This window comes from Leucopleurus acutus, assembly GCF_964270905.1.
Source record: "Leucopleurus acutus genome assembly, chromosome: 2".
NCBI lineage: Eukaryota > Metazoa > Chordata > Mammalia > Artiodactyla > Delphinidae > Leucopleurus > Leucopleurus acutus.
The window spans coordinates 85,051,744-85,073,922 of record NC_139143.1 but is presented as its reverse complement, the minus strand read 5'-3'; the positions used below and the strand labels follow the sequence as shown (position 1 = coordinate 85,073,922).

The window sequence follows — 22,179 nt, the reverse complement described above, 5'->3', positions numbered from 1 at the left end:
CACGGGTTCGATCCCTGGCCCGGGAACTAAGATCCCACATGCCGCGGAGCAACTAAGCCTGTGTGCCGCAACTACTGAGCCTGCTTGCTCTGGGGCCTGCGTGCCACAACAAAGAGCCCGTGCGCCGTAACTAAGACCCGATGCAGCCAGATTAATTAATTAATTAATTAAAAAAAAGAAAACAAGGGAACAGTGAACAGGCTAGAGAAGAAACAAACTGGCCTGAGTCAATCACTACTAGTTTTATTTTAACTGTTACTAATCTATAGTGTCTGTAACTAGATTTGTACTTCATGAAGCTAACCTATCACTCCTTAACACTATGTGAATTTCACCCTGCACTCCCCTGTAGGAAATCACTCCTTGTAGCAGTTGCATTTCAGAAAGAAGGTTGCAGGCAGATAACCCAGAGACAAATGGACCCAATTACCGGGCTTGCCTGAGCCAGCTGTGACTGTTTTGAACTAACTCAGGAAGAAGTATACAAGAGCTTCATTACTAGAGCCTTATCACCTACCATAGACTATGAGCCCTGCCTATATAACCTCTCTCAGTTCCCCAGGGAGGGGGGCACAGTTCTTGAGGCGCTAGCCTGATCTGTCTTCCCTTTGCATGGCAGAGGAATAAAGCCTTCAAAGCCTTATCCTTCAAAATCTCTATCTCCGTATTTCTGTTCAGCATCGGTGCACAGAGAGCCAAGGTTTTTTGACAACAGTAGCCATGTGGAGATTGGACTGAAATGGAGAGGGAGACTCCAGGATTGCAGTAATCCAGGCAAGACTTGAAAGGCCTGATCAAAGGCAGGGCCGTGTGAATGAAGAGAAGCTGAAGAGACAAATGATATTGGATGTAGGGAATGAAGGTGACGGAGAATTAAGGATGAATCCCAAATTGCTGAGTAAATGGTGGTGCCATTTACCAAAAAGCAAATACAGGGAGAAGAGCAGATTGGAGGGGGGAAAGTGAGGAGAGAAGAGGACCTGAACTTCTTGTTTATTCCTAGTCTGTTGGTCTTTTTTCTTGTTTATGTTTGAATTTTTCAGGGGAAGACCTAAATCTTTTCAGAGTATGAGAGATGAGATATCTTGGAATAGCACTGTAAAATTCATCAGTGCTTAAGCAAGGTTCTACAGAAGAATGGAATATAAAAAGAATATAAAAAGTGAAACTGGGGACTTCCCTGTGGTCCACTGGATAAGACTCCATGCTTCCAATGCAGGGGCATGGGTTCCATCCCTCGTCGATCCCTGGTTGGGGAACTAAGATCCCACATGCCGCACAGCGTGGCCAGAAAACTGCAGAAATATCTGGGTTTAAGACACATGCCATTAGCACTCTCTGATGGGCCAGACTTAGAATACCAGGGAATTAACCAAGCTCAATCCTCTCCTTGTCTCTTTTAGAAATGTATACTCTTAGGGCTGGCCTTAAGTGTAGCCTAAGAAAAGTAGCTAAATGATCAGAATAACACAGTGTTAAAGATAATTTTCAAAAAAGTAAAATCATAACTCATACAAATGAGGGAACTAGTAAGATGTTAAACTGGTTCAAAAGAGAATCTGAAGACAGACACATATATAGGCAATTAAGAATGCTGAAATTGCTAATAGATATAAAATTGGCCAATATCTACAGGGCATAAAATATTATGTTTGGAGTTATCTTTTTCACAGGGTGGAAATTGTATCTCACTGGCCAAAATTCATTTGTCTCTCTATGTATAAGAATCATTTGCACTGCCATCAGTTTTCTCAATTTACAAATTGTAAAGTAGTTCAAAGACAATGAAAGCCATAGATCGATTATGCCAAAGACTCCTCTAGACAGTACCCAATAATGTTTTTTCCCATTTCAAAGTTTTAAAAATGATTTCCCCCCTGAGAACAGAAAAGCCTCTCTTATCATAAATATCTCACCTCTGCCGTACACTGCATTGAAGTGGAAGCAGCAGCAGGACACCAATTAGGAGAGATGACAGTGGTTTGGACTAGGAGGTAGTAGCTACAGAGAAGGTTGAAAATGGCTGGATGTGGAGTTTTGAAGGTACAACCAACAGAATTTGCTGTTATGAGAATCCAGGATAACTTCAAAGCTTTTGGCCTGAGCAGCTAGGTGAATGATGGCACCATTTACTAATATGGGGAAATATGAAAGTAGGAGGTTTAGGAGAAGAAATATAGATTTTGTTTTGGACACATTATATTCTCTAAAGACATCATTTAAAATGTGGTATTTCTTTTTTTTTAAGAGTTTTTTTTTTTTTTTTAATATCCACATTGCTTTATTTATTTATTTTTTGACACACTGGTGAGGAGAGCACTTTTGTTTTGGAGGCATCACACGGACTGTGGAACTTCCCCAACCAGGGATTGAACCCATGCCCCCTGCAGTGGAAGCATGGAGTCTCAACCACTGGACCACCAGGGAAGTCCAAAAATGTGGTATTTCTATACAGTGTAATATTATTTGCCAATAAAAATAAATGAAGCACTGATACATACTACAACATGGATGAACCTTGAAAACATTATGCTAAGTGAAAGAAGCAGTCACAAAAGACACATATTGTATGATTCCATTTATATGAAATGTCCAGAATAGGCAAATCTGCAGAGACAGAAAGTACATTAGTGTTTGCCTAGGACTGAGGGAAATGGGGAATGACTGCTAATGGGTATGTGTTTTTTTCTAGGGTGATGACATGTTCTAAAATTGTGGTGATAGCATGATGCTGTGAATATACTAAAAAACCATCAAATTATTCACTTTAAGTAGGTATGTTATATGGTATGTGCATTTTATATCAATAAAGCTGTTATAAAAATAGTTATCAGGGGCTTCCCTGGTGGCACAGTGGTTGAGAGTCCGCCTGCCGACGCAGGGGACACGGGTTCGTGCCCCGGTCCGGGAAGATCCCACATGCCGTGGAGCGGCTGGGCCCGTGAGCCATGGCTGCTGACCCTGCGCGTCCGGGGCCTGTGCTCCGCAATGGGAGAGGCCGCAACAGTAAGAGGCCCAAGTACCGCAAAAAAAAAAAAAAAAAAAAGAAACTTTTCAAAATATGTAGTTATCAAAACATTATGAAGCTATTTTAATAAAGGATTTTAACCTGCTAAAAATAAAAGGAAAATTAAGTGGTCAAGGGTGCTAATCCTTCTCTGTTAACCACAGGAAACCTGCCTATTCAGACTGTCTATGTCAATGCACCATAACCAACGTAGAACAGTTTGCTAATAGCAAGCAAATAGCTTCTTCTTTTTTTTTTTTTTGCGGTACGCGGGCCTCTCACTGTTGTGGTCTCTCCCATCGCGGAGCACAGGCTCCGGACGCGCAGGCCTAGAGGCCATGGCTCACGGGCCGAGCCGCTCCGCAGCATGTGGGATCTTCCCGGACCGGGTCACAAACCCGTGTCCCCTGCATTGGCAGGCGGACTCTCAACCACTGTGCCACTAGGGAAGCCCGCAAATAGCTTCTTGATTGCTGGGCTCCCATAAAGCAATCATTCTTAACGTGTGTGTGTGTGTGTGTGTGTGTGTGTGTGTGTGTGTGTGTGTGTGTGTGTGTGTGTGTGTGTGTGTGTGTGTGTGTGTGAAGGACTGGATTATGATTAGCTTTAGTATACACAGCCACCAGTTTTCCAAAGTATGGAAAATCTGATCTTTGAGAATCTAATACAAGCTGTGTTTCTTCTCTCCTCAAAGTGCATGTATACACACATGCATACATGCAAAAATATTGTACATATTTTCAGGGTGTACAGAGACCCACTGAAGCCCACCAGAGAAGTTGTTTCCATAAATTAAAGCATTGTCACAGGAATTTACAGTGACCTTCATTTATTCAGATTTGTGTTCAGTTATGTGCCCCAAATTTATGATTTGACAATTTAAAAGCTCTGTAGTATGGTTGGTGGGAGTGTAAATTGGTACAACCATACTTGGGAAAACTGGTGGCACTATATACTAAAGCTAAATGTAATTGAAACCCTATAGTCCAACAATTCCACTCCTAGGTACATATATCCAACTGAAATGCATTCTCATGTTCACCAAAACAAGTATTCACAGCAGCTCTATTTATAATTGCTCCAAACTAGAACAACCCAAATGTTCAAAATAAAATAATCAACCGTCACAAAAAATACATATTGGATGATTTCATTTATATAACGTTCAAAAGCAAAACCAATCTATTGTATTAAAAGTCAGGATTGTAGTTAGCTTGAAGGAGGGATATAGTGACTGGGAGAGGGCATGAAGGGGGCTTTTGGCGAGCTGGTAATGTTTTGTTTCTTGACTGGGGTGCTAGTTACATAAGAATGCTCACTATTCATTACTGAGTCATTCATACATTTTTATTTATTTTGATTTAAGCAATTTTCTCTGGTTATGATTCCATAAAAAGTTTTAAAAGGTATCTAAATGTGAAGAGTAAGATGGAGGAGAGAAATAAAGACTCAATTAGGTCATCTAATTTTTAAAACATGAACATTTTAAAATAAAAAGTGTTTGTTCAGTCTTTTAAATGTTCATAATGTTAAGAATCTAGTCAACTATTCTGTTACCTTCTCTAGTCTTCCCCTCTTTGATCATAAACATCTCTTCCTCCCTGCTCTCAAATGAAAGGAATCCAATTTAGTTTAATATAAATCAGTTTAAACTAAGTTATCTAAGACCCTTCTGGCCTCCACTTAGGAGTTCAGGAAAGGCTGGGGTGACAGAGCTAGGGGAAAAAGTTTATTTGAAAAATTATTATTAAGGCTAACCCAAAAGTATTTTGAGGTGTTGTATTATGGCTTTAAATGTCCAGAAATCTTTGAAGAAGTACTCATCATTAGATTGGGAGTGGGATCTCAGCATCTCTGAAATATATGAGAAAAACTTTGGCTTTGAATTTTTTCCCATCAAATCAGGAGAATAACATACATCTATTGGGCTTGCATATGGGGCAGAAACATGGCGATTTGGTCAAGCAGTCCTTCTGATGGGGCAGAAGCCTCTAGATTCCTAGCTGAGTTTCTAAAGTAAGTTCAGATAAAATATGCTATTATTCTTGGGGATGTTCACTTAGTTGAGAAAAACAAAGTGGTGGGCAGAGTACTGATACTCAGGGAACAAAAATCTACACAAAACACATCTATTTGAAGAGTTCTTATGGAGTATTTGCTCCCCACCTTCCACCCAAATTGAATCTACTTTTTTACAATCTGGAATGTAAAGAAAAACTAACAGCAGTGAGTGGGGCTGCTAGAAAAAGATTTCTGCCAGGAAGTGACCCTTGCTTTTCTGACTTGCATTCCGTAGAATTTTATTGCTTTCTGGGAGGGATGGCTCCCTTTCTCACTTATCAATAAGAAGTCATGTCTAGTCTGTCTCTTTCCAAATTATGTACACACCTGGAACTCACTGAGGAGAAAAGGAAGGCAGACCAAGGCCTTGAGAAGAACTGGGGACACAGGAACAAAGATTCATGTACATATGTAATAGGTAATAGGAAAATATAAAAAATCCATTCTACTTAACTTATTTCAGCATTAAAGCAATTATTTTTATTCTTTAGGGAGTAAAACACATGCTTAGAAATTATATGAATATATAATCTGTGCATTTTAGCTGTATGGAAAAGGTAAAGAACATTTAAAAAATCTTTCAATTAGAATTCTCTTTATAGTTTTGTTAAAAATTTTTTAAATTAATTTATTTTTGGCTGTGTTGGGTCTTCGTTTCTGTGCGAGGGCTTTCTCTAGTTGGGGCAAACGGGGGCCACTCTTCATTGCGGTGTGCAGGCCTCTCACTATCGCAGCCTCTCTTGTTGCAGAGCACAGGCTCCAGACGCGCAGGCTCAGTAGTTGTTGCTCACAGGCCTAGTTGCTCCGCGGCATGTGGGATCTTCCAAGACCAGGGCTCGAACCCGTGTCCCCTGCATTGGCAGGCAGATTCTCAACCACTGCGCCACCAGGGAAGCCCAGTTTTGTTAAAATTTGATATCAGAAAACACTCATGCAAGAAGTGAGTACAGTGAAATATTTAAAGTGTTGGGGACTTCCCTGGTGGTCCAGTGGTTAAGATTCTGCACTCCCAATGCAGGAGGCCTGGGTTCGATCCCTGGTCAGGGAACTAGATTCTGCATGCCGCAACTAAAAATCCCTCATCTGGCATGCTACAGTGAACACCCGGCACAGCCAAATAAATAAATACGTATTTAAAAAAATAAAAAATAAAATAGTATTGTAAAACAAAAACAAAAAAACAGCCAGCAATCTAGAATTCTATATCCAGTAAAATTATCCTTCAAAAGCGAAGGATAAATACTTTCTCAGATAAAAACTGAGGGAATTTATGTCCAGCACACTTGCCCTGTAAGAAGTGTTAAAAGAAGTTAAGGGAGAAGGAAAATGATATGCCAGAAAAGTTTTATGTAAGAAAAGCATCAGAGAAGGAATAAATGAAGGTAAACAAAAACAGATAATTTGCTAGTTCCAAAAACCCTTCTTTAGTCTATAACTTGAATATACTCTCTTAGAACAATCTCTTTTGAGAGATAGATATGTGAAAAGCACACACATTCATGAAATTCTAGCACATAACAAATTACTTTGTACATTCTGTATTTTGTTTCCCTAGCCCAGCATAGCCTTGGCTCTTCCTTTTCAACCTGAGAAGATTCTTCAAGATTGAGCTTAAATGAAGGCAGGAGAGAGTAGTGGTTAAAAGCCTGTGTTTGAACTCAAGCTCTGCACAGTGTCCTTAGGCAAGCCTCACTACCTCTCTGAATTTTCTTTAAAATAATCTTCTATGGTTTTTTAGTGTTGAGGACTAAATTAGAAAATATATGAAGTGGTTAGAATAGTACCTCACAAGAAAAGTACTCAATACATGAAAGCCACTATAATAAATAACCTCTTCTAAGTCTTTCCTAGTGTTCCCAGGAAGAATGCTACTTCTTTGTGCTTCTAAAAATTAAGTTTGGGCTCCCCTGGTGGCGCAGTGGTTGAGAGTCCGCCTGCTGATGCAGGGGACACAGGTTCGTGCCCTGGTCTGGGAAGATCCCACATGCTGTGGAGTGGCTGGGCCCGTGAGCCATGGCCGCTGAGCCTGCGCGTCCAGAGCATGTGCTCCACAACGGGAGAGGCCACAACAGTGAGAGGCCCGCGTACCGCAAAAAAAAAAAAAAAAAAAATTAAGTTTCTACTTCCACATGAGCATTTATCACAAAGTATCTTATTTGCCCACTTAAATGTGAGTTCTTGGGGGCCGAAATTGTGTCCTACACAATTTTTTATTGTCACACCTAGCAAGTGCCATTTAATTTGTAAGTACTCAATATTTTTTTGGATGAATGAATTATAGGCAATAAAATATAAAGCAGTGTTCCCAAATTTTAACGTGTAAGCTTTTAGAGACTATGTTTAAAATGCAGCTTCCTAAGCCCCCAACCCCAGAGACTGATTTATTAGTAACCTGTATTTTGGCAAAGTACTCACCCCCACAAAGGTTATTTTGATGCACCACATTTTGAGAAACATTGTTACAAAGGATGACTTATGGGAAAACAATACTTTTTCTGAAATAAAAATAACAAGTATAAACAATCCTAGTAAATACATTTCTTATTGTCCTTTATGCTGTAGACATTATAAAAGAAGTGAAGAACAATAAGCCAATTACAAGCTCAATTATCTTTCTTTTCACACATTGTTAACTCTGTTATAGTTAGGTATGTTACCTACACTTGCAACCTAAGACTTTCAGCTCTTCAGTAAGTTCAGGTGTCACGTGCAAGTAGTTATTAATAGGATAGAATATACTCATTATTTTCATGGTAATAATGGTGTAATTGGGTAACTTATTTTGCTCGAGATGGAGACACTATTCAGACTTTACATTAGCTGGTGTTCGGGTTAGACTTAACATGCCCTGCCCTCCAGTATATATATGTTACAATTGTAATATTTGTGTATGCCTAATTTTCCACACAGGATGAAACAGAGGCTAGTATCCTAGTGTAAACCGGGAGTGTTACTGGCCTTGTGTGAAAAGTTCTCATTTCCAGTTAAAATAACTGAAGTTGTAAAACTGCACAGAGATACCAGAGACAATAATCTTTATTATACAGAAATGTGAAGGCCATATGCATTAAATGAAAAGGTGTTTTGCAATGAACATTATGCAGATTCAAACTGAAGACATCTTCATCTTATCGAGATACAATATAAAAATAAACACTGACCAAGAGTTGCTAGAAAGAACTCAACTTCTACTCTCCCAATCAAGCTGAAACTTTCCACAGGAAAACCTGGTTTCAATTCATGCTGAATTGTTTTCATATGGAAAGAAAAAACTAAGTCAGGTAGAGGCAACCAGGGACTGGTTTTTGTACTTTTAGAGAGCCAGACTGAAGCTCTACTCAGCTTCACATTTAAGAATTTGTTTCACTTTAAAATTTATATCTCTAGTCACCTAAGTGATACCTAAAAGTGAAAAAAGAAAGTTAATTGAGTTGGGAATTTTGTGGAGCTAGACAGGTTTAGGGGAGAAGATGAAGTTACAATCATTCATTTAATTACTTCTGATCAGGAAGATTTGATGTCAGGTCTGGATCATCTGTATTAGCCCTTTGATAGCCCGTTTCTCTGTAGCTGTCAAGAGGCAAGATCCATTAAAAGTATCAGCATAACAAATGCTTGATATTAGCACAGTCTGATGCCTGTCCTCTTTATATTCCCAAATACTGGACTTTATATCAGGATGCTTTTAAGATCAAATTGCTCTTCTAAACAGGATTTTTCTTAATAAGCTTCTGTTTGCATTCACTACTGAATTAAAAAATGTTTTAGCGATTTGGTTAGACAGATGGTTGTGTTGAGACAAGACTAATGACTAGAAGGGTATCTGTGGATTAAATATAGATAAAAGTACCTCCAGAACCCTTAAATATAGACAGAATCTATCAATTTATGTAGGAAGCCAAAATAGGGAACAAGAAGATCTAGAGTTTAGATATATTGTCTGGACTCAGGATACTGCCTTCTGCAATTGAAATTTACAACTCCCTAAATTCAATCAGAGTAGGGACATTTAAAGTAGTCAGGAGGAATCAGGATAGTCATGTGCTAAAGAGAGGAAATTCTGATGTCACCTCCCTTTGCAAATTGTATTGCTGACTGCTTGAAGGAGGTGGTTGAGAGATACATTTTTTTCATTTAGACTTCTGTTCTAATGAATGATGGAGTAGGATAATGCTGAGAGAGAGTAGAGAATATATTTCTGGTTCTAGGACTGTGAGAACCAGGTAATCACATTTGCAATATTCTCATTAGGTTAGAAAAGGAAAAATGAGAAAACCACTAGCGGGACACGCATTTATATCCCAGAGACCATATGCTCCGAAAATTAGTTTTGTTTCCATTGCCCCTTATTCAAAGAGATGGTTACTTCAACAAGCTATATTACTTAGCAGAGCCTGAGAGACAGACTGAAAACATATATTTAAAATGGAAAATAAAATTTTAAAAATATGATAAATGGTTTGCTCTACATCTCATTCACATTCTGTGGCTAGAGAAATCCAAATCTCACTTAGATATTCCTGCTAATGCAAAAGCACACTAGATGGAAGTAAACCAAGAAATGAGAGAAAATGTTTATTTATTGGGTGTGTGTTGGTTCACCCAGTTTATTCACCTCTGGAGTGGAAGTATAGGGAAAAATAAAGTCTGCTTATAATAGTCAAGGTCTATACAGGAGCCTTGAAGTTGCTCTCCCCAAATAACGAGTTTGATTCAAGAGAAGGAAAAAACATGATGGAAAACATCTCATCACACAAAGCTTGCTGATGGTGCCTCTGACAGTCACTGGCCAGTAAGGGAAAAGGAGAAACCCACCTGCTGGCTTTAGGATTTATTGAAGGCTGCCAGCACAGCCCAGATCATCTCTGTGGCACTGTGCTTTGTCCCCTCTACCTCAGGGTCCAGTTCCACTAGGTCCTTGGCCCGATTCATTGCCACATCATACTTGTCATCTGTCAGAGAGGAGAAGACATTCTCTAGCACGTCAGAGGAGTGGGCTAGCACCAGTAGTGCTAGTGTTCGCTTGTCCATACGCTGAGGGTCATTTACCCACCGCTCTAGGACACTGTCTTGAAGCTTTTTCACTAGTCGCTGCTTCTCTGTTGTATTGGTCACTGGGTGAGTAGTCATGTCAAATAGGAGGAAATTCTGCTTCTCAGTGGTTAGAATACCCTTCTCTACTAGGTTCTTTGCAATTCTCTCTCTTACATTTCTCAGCTGGTACTGTAATTTGAAAGGGTTCCAGGTCTCACCTATGGGAAAAATAAATAGAAGGCTTGAACAACATTATAAACCAACTAGACCTAAGAAGACATCTATAGAATATTCTACCCTATAACAGTAGAATGTACATTCTTCTTAAGTGCACATGAAACATTCTCCAGGATAGACCATATGCCAGGCCATAAAACAAACCTTAATAAATTTAAAAGGACTGAAAACATACAAAGTATGCTATCCAATCACAATGGAATTAAACTAGAAATTAATAACAGAAGGAAATCTGGGAAATTAAAAAATATGTGGAAATTACACAACACAATCTGAAATAACCAATGAGTCAAAGAAGAAATCACAAGGAAAATTTAAAAAATACTTTTGAGTTGAATTAAAGAAACCCCACAACATACCAAAACTTATGGGATGCAGCTTAAAGCAGTACGAAGAGGGAAATTTATGATCCAAATGCTATATTAGAAAAGGAGATGTCAAATCAACAACCTAACATTCTATCTTAAAAAACTAGAAAAAGAAGATCATACTAAACCCAAAGCAAGCAGGAGAAAGGAAATAATAATAAAGATTAGAGAGGAAACAGAGAAAATCAAATCAAAACTTGGTTCAATGAAAATATAAAAAAAGGACAAACCTAGAGTGACCAAGGAAAAAAGAGAGAACACTCAAAATTACTAAAATTAGGAATGAAAGAGGAGACATCACTACTGACCTTACAAAAATAAAAAGAATTGTAAGGAAATACTATGAAAAACAGGATGCCAACAAATTAGACAACCTAGAAGAATGGACAAATTCTTTGAAATACAGAAATTACCTAAACCAACTCAACAAGAAAGAGAGAGTTTGAATATATAACAAGTAAATAGATTGAATAGTAACTTTAAAACTTCCCACAAAGAAAAGTGTGGTCAAGATGGCTGTACTGGTAATTCTACCAAACATTAATGAAGAATTAATGCCAATCCTTCACAAATGCTTAAAAAAAAAAAGAAGAGGAAGAGGAGGGAACACTTCCTTAGTCTACACAGTATTACTCTGATAGTAAAAGGAGACACACTTCACAAGAAAACTATAGACCAATATCCCTTATGAATATAGGTACAAAAATGCTCAACAAAATACTAGCAAACAAATCTAGCAACATATAATAAACACTATGTAGGGAATTTCCTGGTGGTCCAGTGGTTAGGACTCTGTGCTTTCACTGCCAAGGGTGTGGGTTCAATCCCTGGTCAGGGAACTAAGATCCTGAAAGCTGTGTGGCGAGGCTGAAGGAAAAAACAAACAAAAAACAAAAAAAATGGGACTTCCCTGGTGGCGCAGTGGTTAAGAATCCGCCTGCCAATGCAGGGGACACAGGTTCATGCCCTGGTCTGGGAAAATCCCACATGCTGTGAAGCAACTAAGCCCGTGTGCCGCAACTACTGAGCCTGCACTCTAGAGCCTGCGAGCCACAACTACTGAGCCCGTGTGCCACAACTATTGAAGCCCGTGGGCCTAGAGCCCATGCTCCACAAGAGAAGCCACTGCAATGAGAAGCTCGTGTGCCACAACGAAGAGTAGCCCCCACTCCACAACTAAAGAAAGCCTGTGTGCAGCAATGAAGACCAAATGCAGCCAAAAATAAAATAAATAAAAAAATTAATTAAAAATTTTTTTAATTAAAAAAAGAAAACAAATAGCAAAATGGCAGAATTGACTGTCTCCTTATCAGTAATTACTTTAAATGTAAATGGATTAAACTACTTAATAGTAAGAAAAAATTGGCAGAATGGGTTAAAAAACATAATCCAATTATATGCTGTCTATGAGAGATTCACTTTAGATCAAAGGACACAGATAGGCTGAAAGTGAATGGATGGAAAAAGATATTCCATTCAAATAGTAACCAAAAGACAGCAGGGGTGGCTATACTAATTTTGGACAAAATAGATTTAAAATTATGTAAGGTAAGAGAGACAGAGAAAGACATTATATATTAATAAAACGTTCAGTACAACAAGAAGATATAACAAGTATAAATATTTACACTCCTAAGAACAGGCTCAAAATATATGAAGCAAAATGGGCAGAACAGTCAGAAGTAGACAGTTTTATAACACCCCATTTTCAATGAGACTTAGATCAAGTAGACTGAAAATAATTAAAAAATAGAAGATTCAACAACATAATAAACTCACTAAGCCTAACAGACATATACAGAACACTCCACCTAACAGCAGAATACACATTCTTCTCAAGTGTACATGGCACATTCTCCATTCTCCATTCTCCTAACAAGACAGACCTCTTGTTAGGCCATAAAATAAATCTCAATAGATTTCAAAAGATACAGACAAAGTATCTGCTCTGACAACAATGGGATGAAATTAGAAATAAGTAAAAGAAGGAAAATGAAAATTTGCCTATATGTGTAAATTAAACAAGCTTAAACAACCAATGGGTCAAAGAAGAAATTACAAGGGAAATTAGAAAATACTTAGAAATGGATGAAAACACAATGCACTAAAATGTATGGGATATAGTGAAAGCAGTGCTCAGAGGGAAATTTATAGCTGTAAATGCCTAAATTAAAAAAGTAAGTCTCAAATCAATCACCTAACTTTACACTTTAATGGACTAGAAAAAGAAGAGCAAAGTAAACCCAAAGCTAACAGAAGGAACGAAATAAAGATTAGAGAAGAGATGAACAAAAAGAGAGATCAGAAAAACAACAAAGAAGACCAAAGAAACAAAGAGTTGGTTTTTTGAAAAGATCAACAAAATTCACAAACTTTTAGGTAGACTGCCAAAGAAAAAGAGAAAAGATACAAACAACTAAAATGAGAAATTAAAGTGGGGACATTACAAATAACCTTGCAAAGATTAAAAAAAGGATTATAAGAGAATGCTATGAATAATGGTAAGCCAACAAATTATATAACCTAGAAGAAATGGACAAATTCCCTGAAACACTCAAATTATCTAAACTGACTGATGAAGAAATAGAAAATTTCAACAGATTTATAGCAAGTAAAAAGATGAAATCAGGGCTTCCCTGGTGGCGCAGTGGTTGAGAGTCCGCCTGCTGATGCAGGGGACATGGGTTCGTGCCCCGGTCCGGGAAGATCCCACGTGCCACGGAGCGGCTAGGCCCGTGAGCCATGGCCGCTGAGCCTGCGCGTCCGAAGCCTGTGCTCCGTAACGGGAGAGGCCACAACAGTGAGAGGCCTACGTACCGCAAAAAAAAAAAAAAAGATGAAATCAGTAATCAAAAACCTCCCCAAAAAGAAAAGTCCTGGACCAGATGGCTTCATCAGTGAATTCTACCTAACATTTAAACAAGAATTAACACAAATCCTTCTCAAAGTCTTCCAAAAAACTGAAGAGGGAACGCCTCCTAACTCATCCTGTGAGGCAAGGATTATCCTGATACTAAAGCCAGATAAAGACATCAGGAATGTCTTTATCCTGATGGTTAGGAATCTGCCTGTCAATGCAGGGGGACATGGTTTGAGCCCTAGTCTGGGAAGATTCCATGTGCGGCGGAGCAACTAAGCCCAGCTCGTGAGCCACAACTACCGAGTCCGTGTGCCACAACTACTGAAGCCTGTGCGCCTAGAGCCTGTGCTCCACAACAAGAGAAGGCACCGCAATGAGAAGCCTGTGAATCGCAATGAAGAGTAGCCCCCACTCGACATAACTAGAGAAAGCCCACGTGCAGCAACAAAGACCCAATGCAGCCAAAAAATAATAATAAATTAATAAATTAAAAAAATACATCACAAGAAAAGAAAGTTACAGACTAATAAGTCCTATGAATATAGATGCAAAATTCTTAATAAAATATTAGCAAATTGAATCCAACAGCATAATAAAATGATTATTCACCTTGATCAAGTAAAATTTATCCCAGGAATGTAACAGAAAATCAAATGGGCTGAGGACCTGAATAGACATTTTTCTAAAGAAGACATACAAATGGCCAAAAGACACATGAAAATGCGCTCAACATCACTAATCATCAAGGAAATGCAAATCAAAACCATAGTGTGATATCATTCCACATTTGTTAAGATGGCTAATATTAAAAAGACCAAGAATAACAACTGTTGGTGAGGATATAGAGAAAAGGGAACCCTTGTGTACTGTTAGTGAAAATGTAAATTGGCCCAGTCACTACAGAAAACAGTATAGGACTTCCCTGGTGGTGCAGTGGTTGAGAATCCACCTGCCAATGCAGGGGACATGGTTTAATCCCTGGTCTGGGAAGATCCCACATGCCGCGGAGCACCTAAGCCCATGCGCCACAACTACTGAGCCTGTGCTCTACAGCCCATGAGCCACAATTACTGAGCCCGCATGCCACAACTACTGAAGCCTGCGCGCCTAGAGCCCATGCTCCACAAGAGAAGCCACTGCAATGAGAAGTCCACGCACTGCAATGAAAAGTAGCCCCCACTCACCGCAACTAGAGAAAGCCCACGTGCAGCAATGAAGACCCAATGTAGCCAAAAAAATAAATAAAATTAAAAAAAATTTTTTAATTAAAAAAAAAGAAAACAGTATAGAGGTTTCTCAAAAACTTAAAATTACAACTACCATATAATCTAGTAATTCTACTTCTGAGTAGAATTGAAAAGATATATGCACCCCATGTTCACTGCAGCATTATTTATAATAGCCAAGACATGGAAGCAACTTAAATATCAATTATGGATGAATGGATAAAGAAAATGTGGTATATGTATATACACACACCACACACATACATATATGCACACATATACATATAACAGAATATTATTCAACCATAAAAAACAGGAAATCTTGCCATTCATGACAACCTGGATGGACCTTGAGGGCATTATGCTAAGTGAAGTAAGTCAGACAGAGGGACTTCCCTGGTGGTACAGTGGTGAAGACTCCGTGCTCCCAACGCAGGGGGCCTGGGTTCAATCCTTGGTCAGGGAACTAGATCCCACATGCATGCCACAACTAAGAGTTACATGCTGCAACTAAGGAGCCCTTGAGCTGCAACTAAGGAGCCTGCCTGCCGCAACTAATGAGGCTGTGAGCCGCAACTAAGGAGTCCTCCTGCTGCAACTAAGGAGGCTGCGAGCTGCAACTAAGGAGCCTGCCTGCTGCAACAAAGACCTGGCACAACCAAATAAATAAATAAATATTTTTTAAAAAATAAAATAAAATAAAATAAATAAGTGAGGCTGAATGCCCGCATAAATCTATAAAAAAAAAAAGTCAGACAGAGAAAGACAAATACTATTATGATCTCACTTGTATGTGGAATGTAAAACAAAAACAAAAAATTCCAAAATCATAGATACAGAGAACAGATTGGTAGTTGCTAGGGGCAGGGAGGGGGAGAATGCCAGAATGCGTGAAGGAGATCAAAAGATACAAAATTCTAGTTATAAAATAAATAAATCCTGCGGATGTAATGTAGAGCATGGTGACTATAGTTAATAACACTGCATTATATATTTGAAAGTTCCAAGAAAACAGATCTTAAAAGTTCTCAGGACTTCCTTGGTGGTCCAGTGGTTAAGACTCCATGCTCCCAACACAGGGGGCCCACGTTCAATCCCTGGTTGGAGAACTAGATCCCACATGCCACAACTAAGAGCTCACATGCCACAACTAAAGATCCTACTTGCCACAACTAAAAGGTCCCGTATGCCGCAATGAAGATCCTGCATGCAGCAATGAAGATCCCGCGTGCTGCAACTAAGATCCGGTGCAGCCAAATAAATAAATATTTTTTTAAAAAAGTTCTCACACAAGAAAAAAAAACTACCTATGTGTGATGATGGATACTAACTAGAATTATTGTGGTGATCATTTCATAATATGTACAAATATTGAATCAATATGATGTACACCTGAAATTAATATAATGTTTATGCCAATTTTAACTCAATAAAAAGTCAAACAATGTAATACATCATTTAACAGAATGAAAAAAAACCCCACATGATCATCTCACTTGACTCAGAAAAGCAACTTGAGAAAAACAAACACCATTTCATGATAAAAACTTCTAGGAAACTAGGAGTAAAAGAAAAATTCCTCAACATGATAAAGAGTATTTATGAAAACCTCAAAGCTAATTGTAAAAGATCCCCCAAAGGTCAAGGAACAAGAAAGACAAGGATGCCTGCTTTCACCGCTGCTATTCAACAATTTACTGGAAGTTCTGGCCAGAGCTAGTAGACAAGAAAGAAAAAATTAAAGGCATCTAAATTGTAAAGGAAAAACTAAAACTATCTCTGTTTGCAGATAGAAAATCCCCCAAAGTACACAAAAAGCTACTAGAGCTAATAAACTCAGCTAAGTTGCAGGGTACAAGATGAACACACAAAAAATCAGTTGTTTCTATATATCAGAAATGAATAATCTGAAAATGAAATTAAGAAAGCAATCTCATTTATAATAGTGTCTAAGAAAATTAAATATTTAGGAATAAGTCTAACCAGGGAGGTGGAAGATTTGTACACTGAAAACTATAAAACACTGCTGAAAGAAATTAAAGAACACATAAATAATGGAAAGACAGACTGAGCTTCTTTTAATGGACAGGAAGACTTAACACTGTTAAAATGGCAATACCACCTGAAGAGATCTACAGGTTCAACACAATCCCTATCAAATTCTAACAGCCTTTTCCACAGAAGTGGAAAAGCTGATCCTCAAATTCATATGGAATTGCAAGGGACCCAGAACAGCCAAAATAACTTGAAAAAGAAGAATAAAGTTAGTGGACTCATACTTTCCCAACTTCAAAACTTACTACCAAGCTACAGTAAGTAAAACAGTATGGTATGGCATAAGGACAAACATACAGATTAATGCAATAGAATAGAGAGCCCAGAAATAAACCCTCATAGATATGGTCAACTGATTTTTCAACAAGGCTGCCAACACCATTCAAGGGGGAAAGAATAGTATTTTTAACAAATGGTTCTGAGAAACTGCACATCCACATGCAAAAGAATGAAGCTGAACCTTTACCTTACCTCATATACAAAAATTAAGTAAAAATGGATCAAAGAACCAAATTTAAGAACTAAAACTATAAAACTCTTAGAATAAAGCACTGGGGAAAATCTTTATGACATTAGATTTGGCAAAGATTTCATGGATATGACACCAAAAGTACAGGCAACAAGTAGATAAGTTGGACTTCATCAAAATTAAGAACTTTTGTACATCAAGAGTTATTATCAATAAAATGAAGAAATAACAGAATGAGAGAAAATATTTGCAAATCATATATCTGATAAGGGATTACTATCTAGAATATAGAAAGACCTTCTAAAACTCAACAACAACAACAGAAGCCAATTCAAAAATGGGCAAAGTACTTGAATAGACATTTCTCCAAAGAAGATATATAAATGGTCCATGAAAAGATGCTCAACATCATTAATCATTAGGGAAATGCAAATCAAAACCACAGTGAGATACCACTTCACACCTACTAGGATGGCTATAATTAAAAACAAAACAAAACAAAACAAAAATTAGAATAAAAAAAGTGCTGATGAGGATGTGGAGAAACTGCAACCTTCACACTTGGCTGGTAAGAATGTAAAAGAGTGCAGCCTCTGTAGAAAACAGTTTGGTGGTTTCTCAAAACATTGAACTATCACATACCCAGTAATTCTACTCCAAGATATACATCCAAAAGAATGGAAAGCAGTGACTTGAACAGATATATGTACAAAAATGTTCCCAGGAGCATTATCCACAATAGCCAAAAGATGGAAACACCCAAGTGTACATCAACAGATGAAATGAACAAAATGTGGTATACATATACAGTAGAATATTATTCAACCATAAAAAGAATGAGATTTTGATGTATGCTACAAAATGAATGGATCTTGAAAACATGCTTAGTGAAATAAGCCAGACATAGAAGGAGAATATTATATGATTCCACTTATATGAGTTACTTAGTACAGGCAAATTCATAGAGACAGAAAGTAGACGGAATGAGGGGAGGAAGAGGGGTGTTTGCAATGATGTGAAAGCTTTGAGTGTAGAGAGAAGTGATGGTTATTTAACACTGTGCCTGTATTTAATGTCACTGAATTGTACACTTATGATTAAGATAATAAATATGTATATTTTACCACAATAAAAAGTTAACTATATACCCTCCCAAAGTTAAAACATGTCCACACAAAAACTTGTCTATGAATGTTCATAGCAGCACTATTCATAATAGCCAAAAAGTGGAAATAACTCAAATGTCCATCAACTGATGAATAAGTAATTAAAGTTGTATAACCATACAATGAAATATTATTTGGCAATAAAAAGGAGTCAAATTAAAACGGGAAATTCTTGGGACTTCCCTGGTGGTCTGGTGGTTAAGACTCTGCACTTCCATTGCAGGGGGCACAAGTTTGATCCTTGGTTGGGGAACTAAGATTCTGCATGCTATGCAGTGTGGCCAAGAAAAAAAAAGGGGGGGGTGAAATTCTAATAAGATTGGTGGATTGTATCAATTTCAGTACCCTGGTTGTCATATTTTAAAATTTTGAGAAATGTTACCAGTGGGGGATTCTGGACAAAGCATATAAAGGGACCTTTCTGTATTATTTCTTGCAACCGCATGTGAATATACAAATGTCTCAATAAAAACTTCAGTTAAAAAAATTGTTCCAGGTCTTCCCTGGTGGCGCAGTGGTTGAGAGTCCGCCTGCCGATGCAGGGGACACGGGTTCGTGCCCCGGTCCGGGAAGATTCCACATGCCGTGGAGCGGCTGGGCCTGTGAGCCATGGCCACTGAGCCGGCACATCTGGAGCCTGTGCTCTGCAACGGGAGAGGCCGTGGCAGTGAGAGGCCCGCGTACCGCAAAAAAAAAAAAAAAAAAAAAAAAAAATTGTTCCAGAAGGTGACACTGGCTGGGATCTCAAAGTGCCCTGTGGAATATTCTCCTAAAATATTATGCCTTAGGCTTGATTATTCATATTAAAGATTTTGAACTTGCCCTTGAGAAAAAAAGGAATGAAGTGCTAATACATGCCACAACATGGATGAACCTTGAAAATATTATCCTCAGAAGTTAGTCACAAAAAACCATAAGTTGTATGATTTCATTTATATGGAATATCCAGAATAGGCAAATCTACAGAGATAGAATGTAGATTAGTGGTTGCCTGTAGCTGGGCAGGAGGGTTGGGGAAATGCGGGGAAAACTGCTAATGAGTATGGGGTTTATTTTGGGGATGATGAAAATGTTCTAAACTTAGGTCGTGATGATGGTTGCACAATTGTGTGAATATACTAAAATCCATTTAATTGTATACTTTAAATGGGTCATCTGTATGGGATGTGAATTATACATCAACATGGTTGTTAAAAAATTTCTTGTGAGCTTATGAGGTGGAAAGAGGTAAGATGAAGCTCTGGAAAACTTTACGTACTGATTAATCATGTCTTTTTTGTCCCTCATTAGTACAGTTAAACAGTGAACCATATATATCTTACGCAGCACCCTGACCTTCTATACTTCTTCTCCCAACCTTAAGAGTAGGATAAAAATTATAAAATGTGGGATTTTTAAATCATTCTGAGTCATCTTACCAGTGAGTAGCTCTATCCATGTTTGGACAGTTTCTGTGGGTTCAGTTGCTTTGATGTGTTTGAGAGTTTCATCCAGTAAAACATCACCCGTTGGGCTGTCTGACTTTAGTAGTACCTTTCAGAAAAGAAGAAACAAGAGACCCTGGTTGATATACTTCATTCAAATTAAAGTTATTCAATATGCTATACATATATTATTGGTTAAGTCATAGGAAATGCAAAGCAGCATAACATATTTTCTCTGTCCTCAGAAATTTAAAATCTAGTATGGGGTGATAATAGGGAGATAAAAAAACATTTGAAGTGGGCCCCAATGACAAACTGGATATAAATGATAATGGAGAAAAGATTCAATAACTCTTTGAGCCTGGAAAACCAACTTGTGAAACAATTAATAAAGATAGGAAAGTCAGGAAAAGTTGATGAAGTTTGGTTTTAACTGATATGGGATAGCCAAGTTGAAATGTCTGGACAATACTTAACTATGTTCCTGGGGGTGGAAAAAGAAGACAGGCCTAGAAATTTGGGAGTTAATATATCATGGGGGTGATAGATGAAGCTGTAAAAGTAAATGATATCTCCAAAAGTTATACAAAGTGATACAAACCGAGACTTAGATGTTAAGGAATGGAAAAGTAAAGGAAATAGGGTACAGCCAGAGAAGCAAGAGGATGTAATATAACAAAGGTCAAGAACAGATGGGACTTCCCTAGCGGTCCAGTGGTTAAGAATCTACCTTCCAATGCAGGGGATGCAGGTTTGATCCCTGGTCGTGGAACTAAGATCCCACATGCTGTGGGGCAATTAAGCCCGTGCACTGCAACTACTGAGCCCACATGCCACAACTAGAGAGAAGCCCATGCGCCACAACTAGAGAAGCCCGCATGGTGCAATGAGGATCCCGCATGCTGCAACTAAGACCCGACGCAGCCAAATAAAAACAAACAAATAAATAAATAAATATTTTTTAAAAAGAACAGAAAGTTTCAAGTATGAGGTAGTCAAAAGTGTTGAACACCACATATAGGTTAAAAGAGAAAAATAAATTGAAGGCTGAAAATTAGCTGGTGACACCTAAGAATGTAGTTTCAGTAGACTGCTGAGTATGACAGTGAAGTTGTGAGTGGAAAAAATGAGTAGTAAGAAAATGGAGAGAGCGGTATACCTCATAGGCTAGAGAGAACTTGCATAATACTTGGAAGGAGGGAAATTGAATGGTTATCTGAGGATGATCAGAGTTAAGTAAAGACTGCACCTGACCCACATGTTTGCCTCTTCATATACAATACTCTATTTCATAATATTATAGGTACAGATATATAGAGAAAAATAATCAACACCATCCTAAATGTGATTTTTCTGCATAAAAATGGAAGACAAAATCATGAATTTCTTATAACTCTTTTGACCATGGATACTTGGATTTCTTTCCCTGCTACAGGATAACTAAACCTGCTAGACAATGGGACAACTGAATAAGTAATATTTGTATTGTCTCACTACTCAAATCTTCCTATTCATCCAAAATGGACTGTTGATATCTGCCCTTTCATAAGAGGATGTTCGCAGAGGACGCTCTACCTTTCTGTCTAGTAGTCGCTTCTTACGCATGGTGGGGGGTTCTAGATAGATTCGACCTCGCATGGCCAGCTCTATCAGGATGCCCCCTCGCAGACCAGATGATATGCAGTCATTCCAGAAAGATGTGTAACCCTAGGAAAGGGGAAAAGAGAAGAGAAAGAATGTTCTGAAAGGGATATGGACTTGCGGTAAGCACCCAAAGAATGGTCCACTTTGTTGTGTGATTCATTTCACTTCACATTACATGAACTCGAGGCAACGTATAAAATAAATGAAAAAAATCTCTTTAAGTCCCTTAATCTAACCCCCCTACCCCAAAGTATGACTTTCTGTCTAACTTCAAGGTCTTCGTGAATTCCTGTGGTTTGGCTGTTAGTTAACAATTGGCATGCCAAATTTTAATTTTTGAGAAGACTTTTGGTTTCTTTGATATCTGTTTCCATGACACTTTAAATTTCAGAGTGGGATACAAATAGGTCAAGTAGAAAAATGTATAAATCATTTGAGCCTTTTACGCCTCCAAGACATGTATTATTTGCAAGCTATTTTGATGGGTGGTGTAGTCAGCTCTGCCACTGACTAGTTAAATGCCGTGGGTATGTTACTTAGCCTTTCTCAAGTGCAATGTCCTCATCTGTAAAATGGGGGCACTGATATCTATCTTTATAAGTTTATTGTGAGGAATAAGTGAGATATA

The 22,179-nt window shown here is 38.2% G+C and overlaps 1 protein-coding gene across 4 annotated transcripts in view; it reads right to left on the bottom strand.

Moving 5' to 3' along the window:
• Positions 1-8,071: 8,071 nt before the first annotated feature.
• Positions 8,072-22,179, bottom strand: part of GOLPH3L (golgi phosphoprotein 3 like) — a 37,217-nt gene continuing 23,109 nt past the window's right edge. For 3 of the 4 annotated variants that reach the window (XM_082834597.1, XM_082834598.1, XM_082834596.1), the window contains 3 exons: positions 21,483-21,614; positions 19,902-20,016; positions 8,072-10,320 (listed from right to left, as the gene is read on the bottom strand). In XM_082834597.1, the coding sequence (XP_082690723.1) occupies positions 9,893-10,320; positions 19,902-20,016; positions 21,483-21,614 (675 nt within the window). In that variant the 3' untranslated portion in view covers positions 8,072-9,892. The remainder of the gene's footprint in view (positions 10,321-19,901; positions 20,017-21,482; positions 21,615-22,179) is intronic. The other variant, XM_082834599.1, reaches the window with a different exon arrangement.